Source organism: Peromyscus eremicus, chromosome 3 (assembly GCF_949786415.1).
Source record: "Peromyscus eremicus chromosome 3, PerEre_H2_v1, whole genome shotgun sequence".
NCBI lineage: Eukaryota > Metazoa > Chordata > Mammalia > Rodentia > Cricetidae > Peromyscus > Peromyscus eremicus.
In genome coordinates this window covers 127113455-127126189 of record NC_081418.1, presented here as the reverse complement: position 1 = coordinate 127126189, position 12735 = coordinate 127113455, and the positions used below count along the sequence as shown (strand labels likewise).

At 52.5% G+C, this 12735-nt stretch overlaps 1 protein-coding gene across 4 annotated transcripts in view; it reads right to left on the bottom strand.

Annotated features, from left to right (window-relative positions):
- Ift122 (intraflagellar transport 122) overlaps window positions 1–12735 on the bottom strand; it is a 73649-nt gene that overhangs the window by 12581 nt on the left and 48333 nt on the right. For all 4 annotated transcript variants that reach the window (XM_059258423.1, XM_059258421.1, XM_059258422.1 and 1 more), the window contains 4 exons: window positions 11452–11505; window positions 6998–7159; window positions 2604–2770; window positions 308–479 (listed from right to left, as the gene is read on the bottom strand). In XM_059258423.1, the coding sequence (XP_059114406.1) occupies window positions 308–479; window positions 2604–2770; window positions 6998–7159; window positions 11452–11505 (555 nt within the window). The remainder of the gene's footprint in view (window positions 1–307; window positions 480–2603; window positions 2771–6997; window positions 7160–11451; window positions 11506–12735) is intronic.

The window sequence follows — 12735 nt, the reverse complement described above, 5'->3', positions numbered from 1 at the left end:
GCAGGCACTGGAGCTCTCGTGCTGACCCTCACAGCCTAGTGCCTGTCACAGGGCTGGCCCACGGCTGGCTGCCAGCAACAGTGTTCTGAATTAATGAATGAATGAATGAATGAATGAACGAACGAACAAATGGGAAGTTATGGCGAAAAGGCCCTCCAAGATATTCTGGCTCAGAGACTTTGAGGCAAAATCTGACTGCCAGGCAATGGCTTCTCTCCATCTTAGCCCCCAGCTGCTCGGTACCCCCTTGCCTGTGGCCAAAGGCTCAGTTAGAGTCCCAACCCAGGGAGTGCGCTCACTCACTCACCTCATCCCAGCGCTTGGTGTCCACATAGAGCTGCACCAGAGACTTCAGGTCGCCCACCTTCAGGTAGGTCTCAGCAGCATAGCCAGGACTGTCCAGCTTCTTAAAGTACTGAGCACACATGAGCAGGGGCTCCCGCTCAGCCTTGTCCAGCTTCCGGGCAATGTCAATCAACCTGGAGAGGAAGGGAGGGCACCTGTGAGGGTCTGAGGGAGGAGGAGGAGGAGGAGGAGGAGGAGGAGGAGGAGGTGGGAGGCCTCTGGTCCACTCAAGAGCAGGCTCTGTGCCGGTTCATTCTGCTGTGCCCCACGCTAACGATGGTGCTATGGCCCCCGGGAGGCGCTCCACAGGCAGTTATGAAAAGAATGGACGCACACTCCAGAAGCAATGACGCGTCCCACTGAAGACACTGCCCATCCCTCAGGTGCCTCGTCCACCAGTTATTAATCTATCCAGTGAGATCTGGGATCCGCTGCCAGACACTGAGAAGGACCCATGAGATCTTCCAGATGTGGGCTCACAGAACCATCTTTCCCACCCTGAGAGGGAGGCACAGGCATCCCCACTTCACAGGTGAGATGGCTCCAGTTGGGTCTGCACAGAGGGGAAGCACCCTGCCCAAGTGGCAGAGAGTCTGTTCCAGCACTGTCAGGAATTCCCACAGGAAAGTAGATGCTGGGGCAGAATGCCTCGGCAACTGACACTCTGGAGGAAGTGACAAGGGTGAGGCCTGTCCTGGGCCAGGAGGAAGATCAGAAGCCCTGGCAGTGTCCTCCTGACTAATGTATCGATCACAGGGAGGGTCCCTGAGGCCCAGTCACTCCTATCTTCCCGGTAGCGACCGGTGCCCCTACTGCTCATCGGCACATGGACTGGATTCAACACTTTGGGGTCTAAGCAGCCCAGGGTTGGAGTAAAGCAGCTCTTGGGGTGAGGACTCTACCAGCCCGCTTTGTGTGAGAACAGAAGAGGCTGTAACAGACCCGAATTTCAGACAGGCGGGCTCAGGGAGGCCTGTCAGTCTGCGCTCAGAATAATAATGGCATCTAAAAATAACACTGCTCAGCAGCAAAAGGACATGTTTTTAGGGAAAGGTAGAACAGGCAGCCCCCCAGAGCCCAAGAGCCCCACCCACCAAGCCGACATACCCAGGGGAAAGGTGCCTGTTACAGCCAGACCCAGAAGAGGGACAGAACACACTAATGTCTCTTCCTTGAACTAGTTAAGTGTCCCCAGGGGAACTTAATACATAGCACTTGCAAATCCAAGTGACATATGAGAAACTAGTTGGGGAAGTAGAGACCACGAGCCTGCGTGGCTCCCATCAGCACCAGCCTTTCTGTAGAGAGAATACTTGGGGCACAGTCTAAGATCTAAACGTGCAGCTTTCAGATACTATTCCTAGACAAGGAAGATTGGGGTAGGTTACCCACAAAGGTCTCTTAGTGCAGGGCCCACACACCAACCTGTCTTCCTCCACAAGGCCTGACTATGGCCACTAGCGTCTATCTGTGGACCACACTGTTGCCTCCTGAACAACCAGTGGCCTTTAGCACACAGTCTTCTAGCTGAGAGGCCCCTGGAGGATGGCAGCCAAGTCCTAAGATGGAGCCACGGCGTGCCACACAACTGCAGCCCCGCCCGCCCGTTCCCCCTCCTCCTCTCTCTTGTATCTAGCTCCTATTCCTCTGTTCCAGCTCCTCCACTCTCCCTGGGGCCTCAAGCCACCACAGTCCCTGCTGGCCTACTGTGTCTCCTGCCTATATTCCTTCCCCTTCTAACTGTCTCTGCCTGAAAATTCAACAAGGCCACTTCACGGAAAGCCTCAAGAAAAGAGGCCCCGGTCCTCCCAGAGAGGCCCCTTCCTGACAGACAGGAGGGCTCTTCCTGTGCGTTTCACACTCTCATGCTCAGGGTTAGGGGTACTGAAACCCCCATGTCAGAGTCTAAAGCTTGGCGCTACGAGTCCTCAGATGCTTGGCCTCTGAGGACACATGAGCCCCTTGATTTCCTCATTTGCCAGATGAATGTAGAGATACCAAGCTGGTGTAGGGGAGAGTCAGATGCCTGTAAGGTCAACACAGTGCCTGAGTGACATCTGTGTGTGCCCCTAGGTTCTTACGACCCACTTCTCATGCTCCTCAAAGGCAGGGCTACCTTGTTCAAGCTCTTCATCTTCCAGAAAACCTAGTCACTTTCATGTTTGGTTAAGATATTTAGAGAAACAATTTTTCCCTTGTCAGTCAAAACTCAGAGTTGGCACACTGCCAAGTGCTCCCAGGCAGGGGCTAAAACCTACATGTCAACCCAGCCATGGCTGCCACTGATCTCTATGGCCTTGGTGTACTCCCCTGCCGAGATGTACATCTCCACCGCAGCTTTGGGCTCATTGATGTTTCTAGCCCAGTCGGCCTGCTTGGTGATGAGCATCTTTGTTTCTTTAGGGTCTCCAGATCCAAGGAAATCCTGAGGAAGCACAACAAACAAAAACACTCCGGATTAGGACTTCCTGTGCCAGCATTACATCAGCTCCTGAAAGCAGAGTGGGGAAGAGCTCCACTTGGCTGTGCAAAGGAGCAGGATGCATGGGAGCCCTGCCCTGTGCGATTGAGTGTGGGGCAGTCCCAGGTGTCTGGGAAGGGAGTGTGCGTGGACCACCCGCAAGTGCTGCTGGGGCCGCAGGGACATCTGCGGCCTCCATGTTTCCTTCCCTTCACACTTGTTCTAAACACCTTACTGACTCTGCAGGTTACTCTGTGACTGCCACAGTTGACAGAAATATGACTGGCTGCGACATTACATATACTAGTCCCACAATCACTGGTCACACACTGGGATGAAACCAGATGCCCCAGACCAGTACTGAGCACATAGTCCTCTAAATTAAACACACAACGATGCAGAGTTCTGGGTTCAGTCCTTTGTGCCCTCCTCTGGCTGCCACACTAGAGTGCCATCATCTCTTTTCTGAGTTCAGGCCACAGAACATCTGAGAAAAGAGATGATATGTCTATGACAGACAACTGGCAAAGCACTCTTTGGCTCACTCCTCCTCTTTTCTTCCTCCACACCCCTCCACCCGCCAAACAGGGTCTCACTACATTGCCCTAGCTGGCCTGGAACTTGCTATATAGACTAGGCTGGCCTTGAACTCATAGAGATCTATCTGCCTGTGCCTCCCAGTCTGCCCAGTGGTTTATTTCTTAATTGGGTGATACCAGATCTTGTCTTGAGGTCAGGTCTGTACACACAGAAATATGATCCATGGAGGGCCAGCAGGAGCCATAGATGAAGGAAATAGTCCTTTCTGAAGGTTCAGAGATTGGGCAGGGCCTGAGTTCCTTTTACCCCAATGGGAGGGGGTGGCGTTCCCTGAAGGCCATGACTGGCTTCCCTGGGTTATCCCCCAAATGTAGCAGAAACAGCCTCAGAATATGACCTCTTTTCAGGACAGGGCTGCCACTACTGAAGCTGCCTTAGGGCTGACAGTTTTCAAGGTGAGGCTTTTCAAAAGGGGGAACTGAGAGGTGTACAGCCCAGATCTGCATTGCTAGTGAGACGCGGTTTGTCTTAAGAGAACGTACCCTGCATAGAGTGCTCTGTGTCAGCCTCACAAAGTATAAAAAAAGCACTCCTTTCCTCGCGATTAACACTCATTTGTCAGGAAAGTGCAGTCAGTGTATGCTGAAACCCACTTGAACAATTAGCTCATTTCTTTTTCCATTTGCTTTCAGGGTAATTATGTAGCCCCCTAAAACCATATATTAGGTTGGCCTAAGACAACCAAATAATTCAGGAAGGGGAGGAAGGGCATCATTTTACCTGTTACAGACCAAATAAAGACAGGGTCACCTGAAACTGGCCTCTGCCTCCCCTTGGGGCGCATAGAGAAAAGACTAGGGACCAGCCACTGAGGGCACCTGGCTTGGGCCATTCCAGACACACTTTCCTCTCGGCAGTTATGACGACATCAACTCTTGGTGTACACAAAGCTTCCCTGCTCAGCTAGCTGCGTGAGGTTAGCAGCAGAGACAAGCACAGAAGCGTCCTTCAAAGGGACTTTGGCAAGTGACTGCTCAGTGAGATAACAAAGGGGAAAAGACCAAAAGCTAAGAGGGGGTGACAGTGTGAGGCGTCTCCCCAAGGGGACCACGAAGGCACACAGCTCACTGGCTTGCAGAAACCTCCCTGACAGGAGGTGCACCTCCTCGATCCCAGCAGTCAACTCAGGCTGTAACTTAATTCAAGCTGAGTCTAAATAGATCCTCCTAAGCTCAACCAAGGGGGCTTCAAGCCTTTTGAGTTCTATGAAGCCAATTTACACGTTATCTAAGGCCACAGCAAAGACTTTGTCCTGGAGTGGACAGAAAGAGGCCGTGCTGAGTGATGAATGACACTCACCAGGGTTCTCATGCTCGGGGCTTCTGATAAGGACTCACTACACAAGAGTTAAGAGCATTATAATCCCTTTATCACCACATAAACATGTCACTTGTCCGGAAAGCATACAATTTATTTGTACGTGGGAATGTAATTTAAAAATTTTCCAAAAACCAGATTGAATCTTGGGAAGCAATTTTCGAGTAAACAAAAACATGCCATGTTAATAAGCACTGTGTCTCCCACCCCCAACATAATGTGTGCACACATTTCCCAAATGCAGACTACCAAGCCAGGGTGGGGTGTGTGTGTGTGTGTGTGTGTGTGTGTGTGTGTGTGTGTGTGAGAGAGAGAGAGAGAGAGAGAGAGAGAGAGAGAGAGAGATGAAACCAACATACTCAGAATTGTGATCAAAAACTAAAGTCAAAACAAGCCCAGAGTATTTACCTAGCCAGGGGTGTGTGTGCATGTGTGTGTGTGTGTGTGTATGTGTGTGTGTGTGTGTGTGTGTGTGTGTGTGTGTGTGTGTGTATTTGAGATGGAACCAACATACTCAGAATTGTGATCAAAAATTAAAGTCAAAACAAGTGCAGAGTATTTACTCAAGGAGAGCCACAGCAGATGGAGTGTGTGAATGGGCTGCAATGCTGGGTAGGAGGCCATGCATGCAGAAAGTGCAGGCAAGCCATGGGAAAACGCCAAAGAGAGAGGAGGGCAGCCAGAGCGGTCTAAAGACACCCACCCATGAGTCACGTGTGCCTTCCACTCTCCAAATCTCTCTATTTTGTGTGTGTGCACTGCATGAAATGCCGAGATTGAACCAAGTACCTGCTCTCCCACCAAAGCATATCCCTGGATGTGGACTTTTATCCAATTCAGTCACAACCCTAGCCTTTCTTCTTTCTTCCTTTCTTTCTTTCTTTCTTTCTTTCTTTTTTTTTTTTTTTTTGGACAGAGTCTCTCCACGCAGTCCTGGCTGTCCTGGAACTCAATAGACCAGGCTGGCCTTGAACTCACACAGATCTGCGTGCCTTTTGACTCTCAAATGCTGGGATAAAAGGCATGCAGCACCACGCCCAGCTACTCCTCATCTTTCTACAGCTGAGCATGTTAGGGTTTTATGCATTGTTCTGTGAAATTCTCAGAATTAAATTGAGCTGTAGCTCTGCTGTGCTCTGAGGAAGAGGCAAGGGTTGAGCTACGCAAGTCTTCACCCACCAGTGAAGTGGGGGCTCCCTAGTCACACTGCACTCTGGAGGCCGAGCGGGCGTTTCCAGCTGCACCATAAGTTGCCCACCATCAGCTGCAAGGAGGGCACCAGTCCCAAAGAACCACCAGGGCTGGCTGGCTGTAGTGCCACATTCTACCTCTAGCACCTGTCCCTTTTAAGTGTGATGCCTTCTCCCCAGTGGAAAGAGCATTTCATGTAATCCTGGATATGTACGGGCAGGAACACAGAGGAGGCTAAGGGTGAAAAGATGAAAGGCAGAGGAAGCCTGAAGCCGGGATCTGAGGTGTGAAGGAGGACGCACCAGGAGTAGCCCAGGGGTTCCTCCCCATGTGAAGGAGCCCCCAGATCTAACAGATGTAGGAGAAGAACCCAGCGCGCGCGCGCACACACACACACACACACACACACACACACACACACACACACACACGAGTCCTTCCTGGGGCTCCTGAGCTAGGCGATTAGCATTAACAGCCACTGAATGGTGTGGCTAGGACATGAGGACTCAACAGGATTCCGACAGCCTCTTCCGCCACTACCCAGAAAGGCCAGATACAAAGCCCTCAGGAGAAGAGCCTTACTATCCCACACCCAGGCTTTAAGCCTTGCTGGAGGCTGAGCTGCTGACATCTGGAGGGCTCTGGCTCTTTAGTGGGGGCTCATCCTCACATAAGTCCATGTGTCTAGGAAGCTCCTTCAAAAGTCTAGAGTACCTCTGGACTGACCTTGAGGTAGGACCTTGTGGTAGGACCAGCTTTCACCGAGGACACCAATCTTGGTGGCTCCTGACCCAGGTCTGAAGGAATTTGTAGAGACTGCTCTAAGCCCTCAGTACCTGGCGACAGCATCATGCTGGTATGCTCAAAGCCTGCACAGCTGTTGCTGACAGGTACTTTGAATGTGCTATCTCTCTGACATCTCCCTTCAGGGAAGGTCCCCTTTCATTAATTTACCCACCCTTTTTCTGAGGCCACCACCTTTTTCTGTCTCCATCATTGTTTGGACACATGGCCTAAGACACCGCAGGTAAGAGCCTTGGGAACTCCTGGTATCGGGCTGGGCCCAGGATGTGGTGGGTTTACCTTGGCATACTCAAACATGCAGAGGTCAGTATACATGTCGAGTGCGAGGTTCTCGTGCCCGCTCCTCTTGTACAGTTTGGCAGCCTCGTGGAACTTCCCCTGGTAGGAAAACACATCTGCCAGAAACAGGTCATTGTTGGACTCTCCCCGCTTCTTCCTCTCCTGGAAAAACGAGAAGCACGGGAAATGGCTTCCACAGCCACAGCAGGAAGCAGCCTGTACAAAGGCGAGCTGCTGCTATTTCGGGCTAAGCCCTTGGGTCTTCCTACAGGAGCCATGCTTGACTCCTGGGCTGCTATGTCTCTCACCTATGTCTCTATTGGGAATGTTCCACAACAAAAGCTGACTCTTTTTTCAGACCACTGAAGATCAAACAAGAGGCGAGCCTTTGTTTGCTTGGTGGAAATTCCACTGGACTGCTTTCCTGGATGCTTGCCCAAGGTAATCAGAGGATAGCTTGGACCGTGTGTCCTGTCTAGTTGGGGACGGCCCTTGCATTCCCAAGACCTCCCAAAGCCCCAGACACCTGGGTGACAGACAAGGACAAAGTTTGGGATGTTCAACCAAGATGGAGGCCATAAAGTAGGATCACAAATCAGGCTACGCTGCTGTTTTTTTTTTTTTTTTGTTTGTTTGTTTTTTTGTTTTTGGTTTTTCGAGACAGGGTTTCTCTGTGTAGCTTTGCGCCTTTCCTGGAACTCACTTGGAAGCCCAGGCTGGCCTCGAACTCACAGAGATCCGCCTGGCTCTGCCTCCCGAGTGCTGGGATTATAGGCGTGCGCCACCACCGCCCGGCAATGCTGCTGTTTCTAAGAGAAGAGGAGACACTCTGTGCTGGTTGGTTTTATGTCAACTTGACACAAGCTCCTCAGTTGAGAAAATGACCCCAACGAGGTGTGATGGCGCACGCCTTTAATCCCAGCACTTAGGAGACAGAGGTTGGCAGCTCTGAGAGTTCGAGGCCAGCCTGGTCTACAAAGCGAGTCTAGGTCAGCCAGAGCTGTTACACAGAGAAACCCTGTCTCAAAAAAACAAAAACAAAAAAGAAAAGAAAGAGAGAGAAAATGACCCCACCAGATTGGCCTGTAGACAAGCCTGAGTGTGTTTTCTTGATTGATGTGTGTGTGGGGGGGGGTGCCTGGCTCACTGTGGGTGGTGCCACCCCAGGGGTTATTCATTGGTGCTGTAAGAAAACAGGCTAAGAACCGGGCAGTAGTGTCACACGCCTTTAATCTTAGCACTCAGGAGGCAGAGACAGGTGGTTCTCTGTGAGTTGGAGGCCATCCTGGTCTACAGAGCAAATTCCAGAACAGCCAAGGCTGTACAGAGAGACCCTGTCTTCAAAACAAAACAAAACAAGACCAAAAAAAAAAAGAAGAAGAAGAAAGAAGAAAGCACACTGAGCCAGCCATAAGAAGCAAGCCAGTAAGTAACCCTCCTTCATGGCCTTTGTTTCAGTTCCTGTCACCGGGTTCCTGCCCTGTTGGAGTCCCTGCCCTGCTTCCCTCAGTGATGGACTGTGGTGTGGAGCTGTAAGCTGAAACAAACCCTTTCCTTTCCAAGTTGCTTTTAGGGTGTCTCATTAGAGCACGGGGAACCCTCACTGAGACCCCACGTGCTAGTGTCCACGTCACACAGCACCTCAACTGCTCTCAGTCAGCCCAGCACCAAGGACTGTAGTGAAGGAAGGGAGATTCCAGTCAGCACAGTCAAGGTCACACAAAGCTCCATCTTCATGTCCCATGATTCCACTTTCTGAAGCGAGGGATGGTCCCTAACACACCTGCATGAACATATGTGTGTACATGCGAGAGCAGGCACACCGAGCAGTGCTAGGACAGAGGGGAGCCCACGCACGCACGCACGCACGCACGCACGCACACCCCTTCCCTGTGTTGGGAAGACTCCTTCGTCTACAGCTCCAGGATCTGTAAACACGTGCCAGCACTCAGTCCCTCAGCCCCAGCACCTGCCCTTCGCTTGTTTTCTCTCAAGTTTTCACACACTGGAGGAAGACGAGACATGGAATCAAACTCCTAGACAGGCTGGTGGAAGTTTCAGCAGCTGGAGGAGACAACATGCCTCACCAGGGACAGAGGTAAGTTTTTAAACCTTCACATGGTGCAGGCTAGTCAACCAAATAAGCTGACATCTTCAACTTGTGAGTGAATTAAATGCTTGCAGTGAGGTTGGTGTGGAGTGAGGGCCACAGAAGAACATGCTCACAAAGGACTGTCAACTGGAACCCACAGAGGCACACAGCTCCCTGGTTAATACTGGCCACCCAGAAGCCAGGAGCCGAGGCCTCAGGACAGCCACAAGGGATCACTTGAGCACAGAGACAGTACCATAAGCACAATTCTCAGCTCACAGACCACTAGCAGAGGGAGACCTTTTGAACAAGTAAGACATGACAAGGGATGGAGTCAGCTCTCATAGAGACCAGCATCTTTTGTGCAAAGAAAGGTGATGTTCTGTAGCTTTGGATGAAGATTCCAAGGACCTAGCTGCCTAACACCAGGCACCAGCCCCAAGAGCCAGCAGCACGGGACAATGGCCCCTGGCCAGCCCTTGGCCACCTGTGTGGAAGACACTGTCAACAGATGACTTGCTGGGAGAAGGGGCAGGGAGAGCTCTCAAGTAACATGGTGGAGCTTAGGGAAAAGCGGGAAATAAGTCTGAGTTTCGACTGAGAATTTGAACATGTCCCCTCAGGGTATGTCCTATCCTCTCCTAACTTTCCTCTCTTCACCCACTGAGCAGGGCTGACGACAACAGCACCTGCCTCTCCGCACTAAGGACCTTGCGCACACTGGTCATACTCTGGTTGCACAGACTCAATGAACAACAGCTACCATACTGTAGCCTCCCCTTGTCTCAGCTCTACTTGCTGGTCACCCCGCACAAGGCTGGACCCCACACAAGGCTGGACCCCGCACAAGGCTGGGTCCCTGCACAAGGCTGGGTCCCTGCACAAGGCTGGACCCTGCACAAGGCTGGACCCCGCACAAGGCTGGACCCCGCACAAGGCTGGACCCCGCACAAGGCTGGACCCCGCACAAGGCTGGGTCCCTGCACAAGGCTGGGTCCCTGCACAAGGCTGGACCCCGCACAAGGCTGGACCCCTGCACAAGGCTGGACCCCTGCACAAGGCTGGGTCCCTGCACAAGGCTGGGTCCCTGCACAAGGCTGGGTCCCTGCACAAGGCTGGACCCCTGCACAAGGCTGGACCCCGCACAAGGCTGGGTCCCTGCACAAGGCTGGACCCCGCACAAGGCTGGACCCCGCACAAGGCTGGACCCCTCACAAGGCTGGACCCCGCACAAGGCTGGACCCCACACAAGGCTGGACCCCGCACAAGGCTGGGTCCCTGCACAAGGCTGGCCCCGCACAAGGCTGGACTCCGCACAAGGCTGGACCCTGCACAAGGCTGGGTCCCTGCACAAGGCTGGGTCCCTGCACAAGGCTGGACTCCACACAAGGCTGGACCCCACACAAGGCTGGGTCTCTGCACAAGGCTGGACCCCCACACAAGGCTGGACCCCCGCACAAGGCTGGACCCCTGCACAAGGCTGGACCCTGCACAAGGCTGGGTCCCGCACAAGGCTGGGTCCCGCACAAGGCTGGGTCTCCGCACAAGGCTGGACCCTGCACAAGACTGGGCCCTGCATCAAGCATTTTCTCTGCCGAACTGAGTTAGAGGGGCAAGACATTTGCAGTTTCCTCACTGTTTCCAACTGAGTGCTCAAATGTGTCTCCCATTCCCTTAGCCTCACAATAAATCTGTTCAGGAGGAAAAAATATGTATGCCTTTTTACAGACAGCCAGACAGCCCTGCTATACACAGAGATTCAAAATAGTGTCTTCCACCACCCTTAAACGGTGCAGCCACAACCAGATTCTTTAGCCCATCACAAGCCTTCTGGGCAGGAGGATGGCTTGGTAGGTCTCAGAGCAGCTTAGAAGCATTTGGGAAATGCTTCATTCACTGACAGATTACTGGAGTCCAGGAGAATGGCAACCGTCATCCCAGAGAGGCATATCACGTTTCAGCCTGACTCTGCCTCACAGCCTCACCAGGGAAGGATAGACCCCCCCCCCCAATCTTGGTTTTTTTCAAGACAGGTTTCTCTGTGTAACAGCCCTGGCTGTCCTGGAACTCACTCTGTAGACCAGGCTGGCCTCGAACTCATGAGATCCGCCTGCCTCTGCCTCCCGAGTGCTGGGAATAAAGGTGAGCACCCCCACTGCCAGCATATAGACCCCATTTTAGGAACAAGGAACCAAAGATTAAAAGAGACCCAGCCTTCTGCCTCACTCAACTACCAAGTGACTAATGGGGTGTCACTTGGCCACTCTGTCCCCCAGAACAGACTACAAGGCCTGCGTCCCCATGTCCTCAGGACTACGGGCCACTGTCTCCTTTGAAGGAAGATGGCTGTTTTGTCAGTTACCTCAATGCTGCTGATCAGCTCTAGGTAGCGAAGGTCCTGGACTCTGGTAAAGGCCTATGGGAAGAAGGGAAAAGAAGAGAGTCAGCTGCCTTCTCGTTCTCCACAGGCTGATGGGGGTGGGGCACATGAAGCTCAGGAGAGAGCGAGCCAGCAAGCAGGGAAGGAAGTCTGATTCATCACTGTGTGCTTGGGAGGTGTGCCACCCGGCGGGCGAGCGCAGGCTGTCTTCATCTCAAGGATTAGTCCTCACAAAGAACTGTAGAGAAGTCCTGGGAGCATCAATCATTTTGGGATTAGGTAAAACAGAACTATGATCCTGTAGTCTGCAGTGGAACCCTTTGCCAGACACTGCTCATAATGGAAAGGCAGGCCGGGCTGATTCCAGTCAATGGCATCTGCAGAGTAGGCAAGACACAGAGACAAGAGCCTGCACGCTTGTCCCTGTGACTCGGATGAGGAGCAGCAGACAGCTCTGGTAACCCAATGGTGCTTCGCACACGGGGCACACAGGGAGAGGAGGAGGGAAAAGCTCAGGGAAGAAGAACGCTTCTGAAGGAGGACGGCAGGGAATAATCTCCCAGTCTCTAGAAAGCAAACTTGCGTGTCAGCCCTGAACCTGCATCTTAGAGTCACGGCAGAGGGAGACTTCTAATGCACGGATTTCTGGAAGGTTGTGAGGGTCAGGCAGAGGTGCCAGTGAAGCGTCTTTTGCTGCTTTCAGGTACCACAAGGGGCTTATGGGAACTGACCTTCATGTGCTCTGCCGGTAACATTTCTACCCAGCTGCACTTTCTGTGTTATCCATGTGAAATGGACTGACACATGCCCAGAGCAGCAGCTCCTGAGCCATTATGGTTTCGAATGCACAACAGCCCTTGACCACTGCAAGGCACCCTCTGTGCTGGAAGAATGAGGGGAATGATCAAGTCATCAGCTTCCGGCTGCCTTACCAATGACCACTGGGTGATTTCATCCTCTCACCCTACAGGACCAGGATCTATTCAAAGGCTGGGGATACAGGCGTTTCACTTGGCCTCTGTCCCCCTCCCTAGTTCAGGGGTTCACAGTGGAAAGGGGAAGCTAGGCAGATTAAACAGAGAGCTAAATCTCCCTGAGCCAAGAGCTACATAAGCATGAGGCAGATACCCTAGGGAGGACACTTCCTGTCTGAGCATGGGCAGCAGCAGACTGCAGGATTAGGCAAAGCACCGCCCAGGAGGGACCTGGCAAATGGCTTTCTTTCTGAAACAGGGACTTACTATGTTGTCTAGGCTGGCCTTGAAC